The sequence below is a fragment of the Phyllostomus discolor genome, chromosome 4 (genome assembly GCF_004126475.2).
Source record: "Phyllostomus discolor isolate MPI-MPIP mPhyDis1 chromosome 4, mPhyDis1.pri.v3, whole genome shotgun sequence".
NCBI classification, from domain to species: domain Eukaryota; kingdom Metazoa; phylum Chordata; class Mammalia; order Chiroptera; family Phyllostomidae; genus Phyllostomus; species Phyllostomus discolor.
The window spans coordinates 126,607,090-126,620,947 of NC_040906.2; the positions used below are offsets into that span (position 1 = coordinate 126,607,090).

General features: G+C 37.4%; 1 protein-coding gene across 1 annotated transcript in view; it reads right to left on the reverse strand.

The window, feature by feature from the left end:
- The window catches only part of HMGCLL1 (3-hydroxymethyl-3-methylglutaryl-CoA lyase like 1), a 181,578-nt gene that overhangs the window by 133,138 nt on the left and 34,582 nt on the right, over positions 1 to 13,858 (reverse strand). The window contains exons 2-3 of the mRNA XM_028509770.2: positions 3,603 to 3,683; positions 3,257 to 3,364 (exon numbers count right to left, since the gene is read on the reverse strand). Coding sequence (XP_028365571.1) covers positions 3,257 to 3,364; positions 3,603 to 3,683 — 189 coding nt within the window. The remainder of the gene's footprint in view (positions 1 to 3,256; positions 3,365 to 3,602; positions 3,684 to 13,858) is intronic.

A 13,858-nucleotide genomic window follows, 5' to 3' on the forward strand; every position in this document is an offset into this window, starting at 1 on the left:
TGCCGGCTATTTCCCGCTATTCGCTTCTAGTGGGTAGAGGCCAGGGATGCTGATAAAACATCTTCCAATGCACAAGACAACCCCACAACAAACAATTTTTTGGCCAAAATGTCAATAGTACCAAGAAAGTTCACAAACCACTTTTGAACATTCTATCAGTCACAGCACCTTCTCCATACACTGCACAAATCTTTTCTTTGGTTTCAGTTGCATTTTTATCTTTCTTGAAATAATAAAGCATAATATACCAAAAATGTTGCCTATTTTCTTCCATATTTAATATTAAAATGACTGAAAAAAGATTCACCAATTTTAATTTTTTTTTAAATGCATGCTCCTATAGAGCTGTCATAATACAATCTAACAAAATTGTTTTGAATGAAGTTAAAGACAACTAAGCTACTGGAGCCATCATACAGGAAAAATGTAACAGACTTTTTGGCCAACCTAATAGTAAATGACTGGTATAATTTGAGAATATAAATCTCATGTCTTTGATTCAGGCACACTGTTCTTTTATAAAAAGTGATTTATTTAAAATGCTTTTTTTGGAGGGGTTATAATGCATGTAACCAAATGAGTATTAAAAGTGAAGTATAGAATATATTCTTTAGTATTTGAAAGATTAGTATCTTTAATTATTGAGATTGGGCCCAATCAACTATTTAAACTAAATACATATTTTAATCTTTAAGAAAAAGGCTGTTTATCAAAGAAAAGGCAGTTAACTTCTGTAGAGCCTGGGCTAAGTCAGTCAGTCCATCCATCAGTCATTCCTTCCTTCCTGAACAGTGGTCGGGCTTCGGGGGCTCTGGACTCTGGACAGTCACACAGAGGGGCCTAGTCACATGCCTCTCTGCCTTAACCTTCCCACACTGCAGGCTTCCCTGCTGGACACCCAAGGTTCAAAACAGTTTAGTCACTTCCTGAAGCTCCAGGTGAAGTACAGACAGGAATACAGTACCAGAGGTGCTTGTACCTCACCTCAGCTGTCCTCAAGAGCTATGTGGGGAATTCGGTCATTTATTCCATGATACCTTGTGTCTAGGAAGAGTTCATTAAATCTCAATAGGTTCAGTCTCAAATTCACCTCGGGGCCAAGCCCAGAATAAATCATAGTATTTTATGATCCCATCACATATATATCTTCTTAATTTGAGGCCACAAGGCATTTTCCAAATACTGCTCACAAAAGGACTGACTTCCTTTTTGTTTCGTCCATCTTCCATCTTAACTAGTTTTGTAATAAGTCTGGCCCTGTAGAAGGCATTCTTTCCTTTTCCTTCTAAATGTCACTGGGTGTGTCCTGGGTCAATCTCAATAAACTGAAATATAAATATGAGCATAAGCATAGTAGTAAAGAAGAATACTTTGTAGGAAGTTTTATAAAACTATCAGGAAATAAAAGTATCTTGGAGAGGCCTATAAAATATAATGTCTAAAGTATAACGCTGATTCCTCATCAATTAATATTCCCATACACTGCTCTCTCTCTCAGCCCTTCCTGTGAACTTGTACCAGACCATCCAGCATCTCTGCAACAACAACCAGGTATGTGAAACAAGTACTGATGGAATCAAATGCAGAAGCAATTTCATGAATACTTAAAGATAAAAAAGATTCTCTTTCAGTTAATAACAGTAAGTGAAATACTAATAGCTAATACTAATAGCCACCAATAGCTAATAAATACTAATAGCTAATAGCTAATACTAATAGCATTTTACCAAATGAACATATAAAGGAAATATGTACAGTCCTATCAAGCTATTTGTGCCTTCCTAAGGAAAATATATGTGACCTTCATTACACAGGGCCAAACAGGTGACCAAAAGTAAAAGTCACTTGTCCAAACCAAAGAATTGAAAGTAATGTTTTTTTTCATGCTGATTGATTTATTATTCATTTCACAATAATTTACTAGGCACCAGGTGCTGGGAATACATAACGTGAGACATGGTCACTACCTCCATAAGGCTTATCATTCAGAAAGCAAATTGTTGAAAATATTTATGAACAGTGACAACTGAGATAAAGAAAAATTATGGTTTACTGAGGATGAATAAAAGTAATGCATATTTGAAAATTGTGGAATGTGACATATTACTATTAATCATATTTCAGTTTCTTTTGCTTCTAGTACCTTCCAGTTAACAGGCGTTAGTGGTCTAAGCCATTTCACATCATCATGTTATAGCTTCAGAGCAATGCAGAAACTGAGATGTACATAGGCAAGTATTGATAAAGTGCTATAAAGCTAAATAGGCAGGACATGTAAATTTAAAAAAAAAAAAAGCAATTTGGCTTGGCAGGGATTCAGCAAAATGACATAGGAAAATGGAGTTAAGACTGGAAAGGAAAAAAGTACTAAATATAGAAAGCCTTGAATACCAGGCTGAAGTTCCCAGACTTTGCAATGGTGAGAAGGGAACCGCTAAGGAACTTATGAGTTTGAGAATATGATACTTATGGGAGATTATTTTAGAATCAACGGAAAAATATAGAAGGAAAAGAAAAAGAGAACCAGTGCTTATGGATAACATTTAAGGGACAATACAGTGCTTATGGATATCATTTAAGGGAAAATCACAATAATTAGTCAATAATGGTATGGATTACTACTGTATCAATGAGATTAAAAAGAAGAGACAGGTATATGCTATATGAGGAATTAGAAGTTTTATGAGTCAGTAACTGACTAGATATAACAGACAACCCACTGAGCATTCAAGTCCAAGATTCCAAATGGAAAGGCTGAGCTATTAGCAAAAGATAGGATAGACAATAATGAGTTTGATTTTGAACCCACTGATTTGAGGTGCTTACCGAACATCTAGCTAAAGCTTATCAGAGAGGGGAGGACTAGAAACACAGATTTTCCATTCCCTTAAAAGTGACTATTCATGTTGGAAGAATAGGCAAAAAGAACACAGGCAGAGAAAATACTAAAGGCAGAATCTCAGAGGAACCTTCAACTTAGTGAAGGTAAAAAGATGTCAGGGATGAGCCATATCCTCTGCTCATTATGGGACCAAATACTCAGGCAGGATTAAGATGGAATTCTCAGTAACTTTTAAGGACTTATTTGATATATTTCATCAAAGGGTTTTTTCTTTAATCTTATCTCAGTGCATGGGCTAAAATTTTGTAAGAACACAGCAAATTAGTAATTATATCACAATGTAAATCACACTGTTTTCTAAATCTTCGCAAAGCTGGATTAAGGATCCGGATAAGGAATCATGTATATACATACCTGTGGTACCCATCTAGAAGACACAAAGCTGGTCACTTCTATTACAGACAAGCCAGTTTGGGAAAGTTGGTTGATAAATTCAATTTTTATATCTGTAGGAACTATAACCTATGAAAACATTAAAAGTTATTTTATAACTAATTTGTAGAGGATCTATCAAAGCATAAACAGAAAATGAGTAGGAAATGCTTCTAAAAGCAAATCCTAGTTAAGATTTATAAATTCAACTAACAATTGAGAACAAATAATAGTGTAGCATGTGAAATCCATGTCTTTAAAACCTTAGTAAATATTAACATTTAACTTAGCATTTAAAATAAGCTGTGTAAAATTAATATCAAGCTACCTTTTCATTCTGCAACCCATCCCTAGGTCCAACTTCTACTACTTTTACATACTCAGGAAGTCCAGGTAACTGGGATGACTCCTGTAGCGGGAAATACAAGGCAACAACAACAGATAACCATTAGATCATCAAACTTACTGATCTGAAACGTCAAGTCATTACAATTTATACATTAAATTCTTACCACATAAAGGTAAAAAGGTAAGAAATCAATATAATACTATAATCCAAATACCAAGTTTACATTATGGCAACACGAAGTTATTTTTTTTCTTAAAACTTAGTGATAATCAATACAATTATAATTATAAAATTCAAAGATTAATTTCTAAGATATAACCAGAAGTACTGATTTGCTCAGGATCTAGACAGCAAATCTGTCCCACAATTCTACATGTAATTCTACATGTAACAATAAACTAACCTTTGTTAGAGTTCATTAAAAATTAGATCTTTGTATTAAGGAATCAGCAACCAGAGTTGCACAAGATGCTGCCCTCTATACACCGTACTTGAGGAATGTGCATTTCATTTTCTGGCTTGTGCTGTGAAAGCAGATACTGGAAATAACAGTGTCCTCTATATTTCTTCCCTGCATCACACAGCACAACCAGCACCTAAACACAGCTTCCAGAAAGACGGAACCCCACCCATCCCAGCAGGACCTAAGCCTCGATATCCCACTGGAAAGAGCCAAGCTCCAACCCAACTTTACACCCTGTTCTACCTTTGTACCCAATCTGCAATGGAAAGAGGGTCTGGACTAGGGAAGCGGTGTCCCCAAGCTATTATAAGTTGTATGGATGTACCGTATTTAAAAGGACATTAGTTTAAAATAGGAAAAGCAGAAACAGCCTTTCTAAAGTTAATATTGCAGTTAAAATTAGAAGTACGCCCCATCTTTTCAGACTCTACAAACACAATCTCCTGGTATCTCTGAGAGAAGCGGAATCTGGGTAACTCACTATCAAATTCTTCAAATGGATAGCTGAGGGAACCAACCCAGATCAACAGGACTGGCACTCCAAAAGTCTGTTTATTGCCTTTCATCAGGGGTGATAAATGTAGGTTGACCAATTTATAGTGCTTCACCCTGACTTTGTAACAAGCACACACAGTGGCCGTTTTGAATGCAGGACTCGGTTTGTTTCTATGACACAGAAAAATGCTCACTGGCTCTTTTAGAGTCCAAAGTGGTTATTTTGTTTTACTAGCATCCTGTTCTAACTCACTCAGTGGAAGAACCCAGATGGTTCCTCTTACAATGTTTACATACAACCCTCCACAATGTCCATGAAATTGGGCAATTCAGTAAGCAAAAACTAACCAAGAAGAAAACAGCATCCTCATTTCTGCATCTTCTGAGCAGGCTGCTATGCACACAGTTTCCCTAGGAGGGCAGAGGGCTGAAGGGAAGCACAGCCATGCAGAGTGCTAGGCTCCCTTTGAGGGCAACCGTGAGACTGTACCTCCTTTACAGAGTGGCCATAATTTCAACCAGGCAACGAAAGACAGGTGTGGCAGGGGAAAGTGGTGCAAATAAACAGAAGCTCACTCCTATTTCTTATTACCTATAGTCCTAAGACTACAAAAATGAAAAAACAGAAATGAAACTAGGCAATCTTAAGCCAAGTGGTCTCATTATCACTGATCATATCCTGAAACTGCATTTGCAACAGCAATTAGCTTGGAGCATAGATGGATGAAGAATAGTTCTTTATAAAACAGCTGGGCTTAACCAATAAGAAAAGGAAAATATGTTTTTTAAGCCAATAACAATATGCTGCATACAGTTAAAGAACTTGAGCCCTTCCTGTGCATCACCGTTGTAGCCAGCAGGAGTAAAACACAATCTGAAGAAATTATAGACCAATTATTGTCATTTCAGTCAAAGCAGAATATATGTTCAGTTAACATTTTTTAGATTCCTCCTTAAATCTAACACTACTATTATGTCTTTTCAGGCATTACATACTAACTCTACCCGAACACCTGAGAATCATAGAAAGTCTGAATGTGTTCCGTAATTCAAAAGTATTAAGTTCCCCTTTCTAACAGCAAATAAAAAAATAACACAAAAGTCAATTAACGCACACTTGCTGAATATGTGTGAGCCCTCTCTTCATGATCTTTTGTCTCCTCCCACGCATTGCCTACTCTGTATCCACCTTCCTAAGGAGCTGCAGCTACACATAAACAACACCTGCTGGGCAGGTCCCCCCGAGTGCTGTACAGGCATAGAGAATTCAGTGTTTCAAAACTGGTCTCATTTTTCCCCACCTCATGCCTGTTGACAGACATTCTCCCAGCACATGACATTCTTTAACTTCTCTCTCTTACCACTGGTGTCTCCTTGGTACATTTGTTACTGATTTTAATTTGGTCAATAGCCAGCACCCATCACAATGCATGACCATTAGAGTGTGCTCAATAATTACTTGTTATTGTAATGAGTGAGTCTCTTCTGTCACTGGCTTCATTAAAATTGCTACTTTTTTTCTCACCCAGCCTGTTACTATAGCTTCATAAGTATTCTCCCTTAATCTTGTTATTTCAAGATCAAAATCCTTCAGTATTTTCCGGTCTCCTTCAGAGACCAACCTAAGGTAAAAGATGATTCATGACTAGACTTTTACCTTCTACCATACTCTATTTCATGCAGCCTCTGATTTTAACAATGGTAAAGACACGTCTCGCTCACTCTTTATGTCTGTTGGTTGGAAAAGCCATCTATTTGTGGAAAAGGGCTGGACCCTGTCTCTCCCAACAGTAATGTTTGAACAAGCTCCAGACAATGAAAATGAAGGTGAGTGACATGCACCGCTTTTAAGGCTGGCCCTGAAAATATCCCATGCACATTCTTCCACATTCTTTTCCCTTTGGCCAGCGTGATGCAAGTGAGTGCAGCAAATTTGGAAGCTAATAAAAACAAAAAAAAATTGAACGAGCCTACATCCCTGAATCACTGCTTAAATAAGAATTTTATGCCAAGAAGAAGAAATTATTTTGTACTTTGTATGGACAAAAATAAATGTCCACTATTTCAGACTACTAAGATTAGAGGTGTATCTTTGATAGCTTCTAACTGTGAAGAGTGAAGTTTCTGCAGATTCACTCTACATGCAGGCTAACAAGTGAGCTTGCCATGGATGCTGGCAGAAGGCACAGACTCCTGGGTCAAAGAGAAAAAACTTACTACACACAACAAATAGTAGTAGTTATTGGATCACTACTTGTGGTGATTCCTCAAACCCCAACTCTTACAGAGAGAAGCAAAGTGGAGCATATGGTGCTCGCACAGGCAATTGGCCACATTGCAGGAAAGGAACCCCACTACAGAGAACCTGAGCCTTAAGTGATGTACAGTAAGCATCTCTTCCCCTGGCAACAGAGGTAGAGATTATATTTATTACACTTGACCATGAACATCCTTGCCTTTTAATTCAAAGGCAGGCACTATCTCTATTAGCCAAGGCTGTAAGCATGCTTACTCCCTGTTCCAAAAGGATGTTTCTGTCACTCAGAGTTGTTCCTCATACAAAAATCCTTGAAAAGAAAGTCTGGAGGAAAGGCAATCAAGCCTCTATTGCCATACATACAGAAATCTATGACAGCCACAGAGAATTATTTTCCAATAATACCTGCTACTCATTTTTACACCATCTCTGTGTGTGGCAAATTTTTCTGATAGTAAATCACTCTGTTGGCCCCTCTGATTACTCTAATGAACAAAGGTTAGGACCAAATCTGTTCAATTTATCTCATAAAACATTTTATTATGGCTACGCTCAATAGAGCTCCGGCTAGCAAGATAAGGCCAACCTTCAGTACAGACTTCATCCTTGCTCCCTTCTCCCAATGGTCCTGGACCCAAACAGCTAAATACTTAGGCTTACATTATGCCTATTTTCGAATACTGGCTATATTGCCACAATCAGTACTATAGTTTCCAGAGCAGCAATGGTGGTCATCAGGTGACGGAGATTTATTCAGCAGTTTGACTCCAGGGGGCCTCATCAGAGTATGGGCCTCAGATGATTTGATCAGCAGTTTTGCTACAATTCATAGTCCCTCCCCCACAGGTGTCTTTAATCTGTCAATCTGTAGTTTTCCAAATGGCAGATACATAGACCTCTGACTACAACCCAAGAGTCAGTCACAATGTGGGGATGGCCTGGAGTTCTGCTGAGTAGAGTGATCACATTCACTGTCAGTTCTGCACAGCTGTTGCAGAGGTTGTACAACCACAGCAGCCCAGTGGACATTATCAGGTTTCAGTGTAACCAAAACATCATCCAACCAGGCCCAAGCATTACAGAAAGCACTGTGAATAGAGGGGTCCCATTGAGCCAGTACCTTTGTTTCTGCCATCGGAGTGGCCAGGAGAGGGCAACTGCTACTTTTTGTGTGTAAAGCTGAGATGGCACTGGGGACAGGCTGACCACTTTCTTGAGTATAAACTTCCATTTGATTCGTGAGGCCTGTTGAAATAGTCTTACCTTGTTAATCACTGAGTCCAAACTGATTCCCCCTCTCCCAATGGAAATAAAGACCAGAGAATCACAAGGTCCCCGTGAGTCAGGTGTCCAGTTTCAGTAAGAGCTCAAAAGCAAGCTAACAGCTGATTTTCAAAAGATACCTGGTGGCTGTATCGGGGCAGCAGCGGGTCCACATCATCAAGCAGCCCTTCCAGATGGAAGCTGCCTGACTTTGTCAGAAGCTCCAGTTTGCAAAATCTGCAGTCACAGAGACTTGTAGCTGAAAGCAGTCAGAAGGATTTGGGGACCACCAAAGGTATGTTCACTTCACACATGTAGCTCTTCCTAATTAAGGTGATTCCCTCTAGCACTTGTGAGACACAGAATTATAATCACATCACACATTAAATTTTACTACACACTCAGTTGTGGAAGCAAAAACAGTATACTGAATTGACCTCAAAGGCCCCACCCAGAAGGCTACTTTGGCTCTCCTTTCCCACTGCAAACACGGCCCAAACCCCAGCAATTGAATCAGGACTCCTGCAGGTCTGAGTACAGTGACGACTTTGATGCTTTTACCCAGCAGAGCCATAGAAGTCTGCATCCTTGCTCTCCCCAGAGTTCTGCAGCATACTCAGATGCATAATCTTGAGGAACCAAAAGTCACTTTTCTTAAAATAGTTGAATGAGGAAGACTGGGGATCGGTGACACAGAGGGAGAAATCAGCTGCACATCAGTGAGCAAGGCACATTTATTTTCAACTTCAGGTGGCACAGCAGCTGCTCACCAGCTTAATCAAATGGACTGGCAACGTTCCGGTTCCACAGAAACTCCTATACTGAACATTATAATCATCATTAATGACACCATTTATTTTAACCTTGGGAACCCCTGGACTTAGCATCTGTAGCTGCACTGTTTTCCATTGGGATAATGGGGTTTGTTCCATCTGGCTGACAGGGACTTAACTTGCACATGCTTCATTATCATGAGAACAACATTTGCATCTTCATCCAGTTAATCTATAATGGCTAAGAGAGTTTTGCGAGATAATAACGCTAACTATAAAATTTATATACAATTCTTTGGGTCCTTTCTCATTTGCCAGTGGGTTGTCTTCCAGGATTATCAACACAACCTGGGTCAACAGGACCCACATATCAATCCATGACTCATCTACGGTGGCTGACAGGAGCTAGCCTACCCCAGTAAAGGCTCCCCAAGAGGGCCAAAGCTCCTCCTGTATGGCAGCCAAGACTCAGAGCAAACAAACAAACAAACAAACAAACAAACAAAACGTCTTACAGACCTTAAGCTGACATCTCCAAGGGTATCTAAGTTTGACATGACAGACCACAGGACAAGGTAAGCAGTCAGAAGTCCAGTTATTGCTATTCCTCCTGAGTGAGAATTGCATACCCCATTCCTTCATCTCCCAACCCAGCCGAAGTTCTTATGACTCATTCGCCTGGCTTCTTCCCATAACTTTGGCCATGTTTCTTCCTTCTACATTCCCAATAACTGTTGATGGAAAGAGAGAAGACTCTTCAAGCCACACAGGAATCATCTTTGTACTTGTTGTTAAAATGGGTGGACACAAAGTTGACTGCCAGATTGCCAAGGAGGTTCCCCTACCCTGAGGAGAGTTAGCGTGACTAGGGTACCACAGGGGCTTTGAACCTATTTCCCAGAAACTACACTGCATCCATTGTCCCAATTCCTCATCATTAACAGGCAATAAAGTAGAGGACCATTTATTGCTCCACTGACTATAAGATTTGGTCAACATGTTTGTTACTAATTCCGATGGACTTTCCTCAAATCCCTTTCATGCACCTGAAAAATTTCTCATTCTTCCTCTTTCAGAAAGTCATGTCTTCCTTAGCTTCATCTACATCAACAAAACTCAAAACCTGTAAAAGTCTGAGATTTTATTCTATATGCTAAATAACCCTGTCAGAGTTTTGCGGATGCTGGCACAAGATATGTGACTCCTGAATCAGAGATAAAAAGGCTTATTACTCACCTTAACAGCAGTAGCCACAGCATCAACATTTTCTTGCACCTGTTCCTTGAGTATTACAGGACCTGTGCTTGGGGGACCTGAATATTTCATAATGGCCAGTAAGCACAACTGCCCTTTCCTCCAGAAGGGGGCACTATCTCTATCCTCCAAGGATGGTGGCTAGAAAAACGCCTTGAAAAGGTGTTTCCAAAGAAAGATAATCAGTGCCTTACTAATAAGACATGCAGAAATATGAGAGATCCACGAACACTTGTTTCTCAACACTATTATCACTCAAGTAATATTCAATTATAGTCCTCAACCAAAACTTATTCATTACCTAAGATTCAATTTAACGACTACTCATGAAAAAACATTTTTGACCTCCCCAGACAGAATTAAGTACTTTAATTAATATGATACCTTAACACTTTGTAGAGAACTATTTTAAAATATATCCGTAATTATTTATTTGCCTGCCTGTACCCTATTTTTCATTATGAACCTTAAGAATTATCAGAATGGACACATACCATCACTGTCCATCACTCTGTCCATCACCAGAATGGACACATGCAGTCACTGTTTGTTAAATTAATGAATAAAAAAATGAAAAAATTCACATCTAAAATTGATAAAAGTAATATTGACCTTTCATTTAGCCATCACACATTAGCCACCATTATTATAGTTATTAAATATATGGAAATAAACTAAACAAAAACCCTGCCCACACAAGCTTATGTTTCTTTTACTCTGAATATATGAGAATTTATAAATGACTTGTATGTTTCTAGGAGTTGAGTTTAGAAACATTGTCTGCAGAAGCTAGCAACATCATCCTTAAACAGGTTACAGTCTAAATTTACTTTTATAGAATTAAAAGCCCCGTGTTACTGAATTCAGTACATCCTGCTTAATGTGGGTCATGTATGATACTGGTGAAAAACAAAAGATGTATTGTAGACAATGAGGGTTTCAAAAAGCCATGTTATATGACTGAGTGTATGCTCACATTTGGAATCAGATTTCTAATGGTTCACTTTCACAGAGAAATGACAAAAGCACTATTACCTTGCATTTATATGTTGCTTTATTATTCCAAACACTTTTCTATCTACATTTCATCTGTGAAGCCACCCTGTGCGGTAGGCAGAGCTGCAAGAGAGATTAAATGACTTTCTAAGGTTACCCAACTAAATTCCCAGGCTCCTATTCTAGTTTCCTTTACAATGAGATTAAATACATCACTAAATATGGAGCTTTGGTTGAAAAATAATAATGAACCATTCTTTCATGGAGAACATAAATGAACTGCTTTACTCACATTTTTCGATCTTACATAAAAATAAATGGAAGGTGTATTTGATGGGGATTCTCTGAAATCTACATGTTTATGTAATTCATGGTATATTATATATTATATAACATGTGCACATACACACGAATACTTTTGCAGTGGGTGTAATGGTTGGCTTCCATACATACAATCAGCCCTTCCTGATGGTGACAGATAGGAGTCATTATTATTCAATCGACAAGAACTGCTTTTGTCCCTAGGAAAATAACACTATCCACAGTAGAAATTTCTGGACAGACTGTTACATGTTTCATTCCATTTCTTAAGGAGTAATTTTATATGTAAATAGTCTGTATGGATATTGAAATATCCTGTTTCATAGCCAGTATCCCCATGGAAAACTGCTATCAATAGCCAAATCAAATGCTCCCACTACACAGATGAAGTTTGAATCAGGAAATGGTGTGATTTTCTTTGAAATTAAATTGGACTTTTTAAGGGGGCACTGGATGTCAGCTTTTCCAAAAGAATCTCATTTTGTCATCTCCTTTGAAATATGCACATGGTGCATTTTGTGGTAATGTTAAACTCTCCACATTCTGTGTTTGTTATTTCTTAGGTATTAATTTCTCTTTTAACCAAACACAGGCAAAAACACATAAAGCATTATCACTAATGAAGTAGACAGCCACAGGAACCTTGGTCCTTGGAAGCCACCTAAAGACGTCCTCTCCCTGGGTGCCTTTGGGATGAAGGGCTGAACCAACAAAGCTGATATTTGAAACCTTTCTTTCAGAATATTCATGTCCCAAGGTTGATTCACAGGCAAGCTCTGGCAGTTTAAGAATTTATTTACAACCAAATAAAAAGAAAATGTTAATGTACTATTAAGTCATCTTAAGCTCTATGAACAATACATGTTAATTTACTAAATCAAAAGGTAAAGAGAGGCAAGCACTTACTTTTCAACAATTTCTGGCCAGCCAGAAGAAAAAGTAAAATGCGTGCAGTACTTTGTGCCCAACTGCAGTTGGGAAAAGCTTTAACAGAGATTAAAAACAAGCTCTAAAAATGTGAACAGGCCTGTCTCTATATGTATGAACACGAATGCTGGTTCTTGGTATTTGATGGAAAAAATAGTGCTGGATATTAGTGCAAATATACAGCATAATTAAATATTAATTCCTTCTGGGAATATGTAAATTTTATGAACACTTAGATTAATAAGGAAGAGTTACAAACAAGCATAAAAATATTATATTAGAGAATCCACTGTAATAAATGAAATGGAATAGAATGATCAACAATATAAAATCTAAATTTATTAGAATAAAAAAATGAGGCCCTTAACATCTGTACCACATAAATTTCATTTCTAAAAGTATCCTCAAGAATAAATGCATACATATGTACTTAACAGTCATCCATTAATTAGCGTTTTCATACCCAGGTGTAACTGTATTTTATTGTAAATAAAATAGTATATGAGGACTGAAAATAGAAATGTTAAAATAGATTCTGTGAACAGTTTATGAAACATAGATGGTAACAAAATAATAGAAACAAAAGTGAGATGAAGCACAACTAAGTAGAAGAAATCAAGAATAATAATTTTTAGTGCAAAAATCCAATAAACTATCCAATAAAAGCATTAAAATAAATGCAAAAGAATTAAAAAAAAAAAGTTTCTATACATTCATAGAGCATGAGATCCTGCATCAGTGTTAATTAAAAAAATCAAAAGAAAAATTTGACTTGAAATATTTTAAGTATGGAAAGTTTTCTTTTTCCTCAATGTCTTCACTAATAATATTTTTGAAACCACCAAGATTGATTTGCCTTCTACAAATACAGAAGCAGTCAAATTGATGGAAAAATATATATTCATACTTGGAAAAGCTGAATCTCCCAGGGTAAAATGTGATCTGTCATTTAATGTACCAAGTTTCATCAGGAAAATATTTTTTAGAATAAATTTCCAAAAATAGTGATTTAAAAATAGAAAAATCCAACTAACTATATTAAGCTTTTATACAAGAAGCATGACCTTACAGCCACAAAGTTTAAGAAAACGGTTGAATACATAATTTTGTCAGAGTTTTAGAGTACACACTCCCACGGTGCTGTAGCCATGGCATTGCTGAGGAAGCTCGCCTTCCTATTTTAGCTAAAAAGCCACAATTCATTGCTCTAAATACTTATTTGAGTTGTTATCATCATGAACAAAAAGCAATTACATTGTTTACATGACTCATTAGTTATGCCGTATTGGTTGTAAACAATGGCAAGTTGGGAAATCATATCAGAGATATGAGGTTTCTGCTTTATAATACTTTTACATGCAATTGATACTACTCAGCCATCCACAGAATCCATTAAAACGTTAAATAAAATTTTTCAGATCTTATTGAAGTCCCTTTATCAAAACACTTCCCTATATAGTATGTTTTATGATTGGCAAAAATAAGT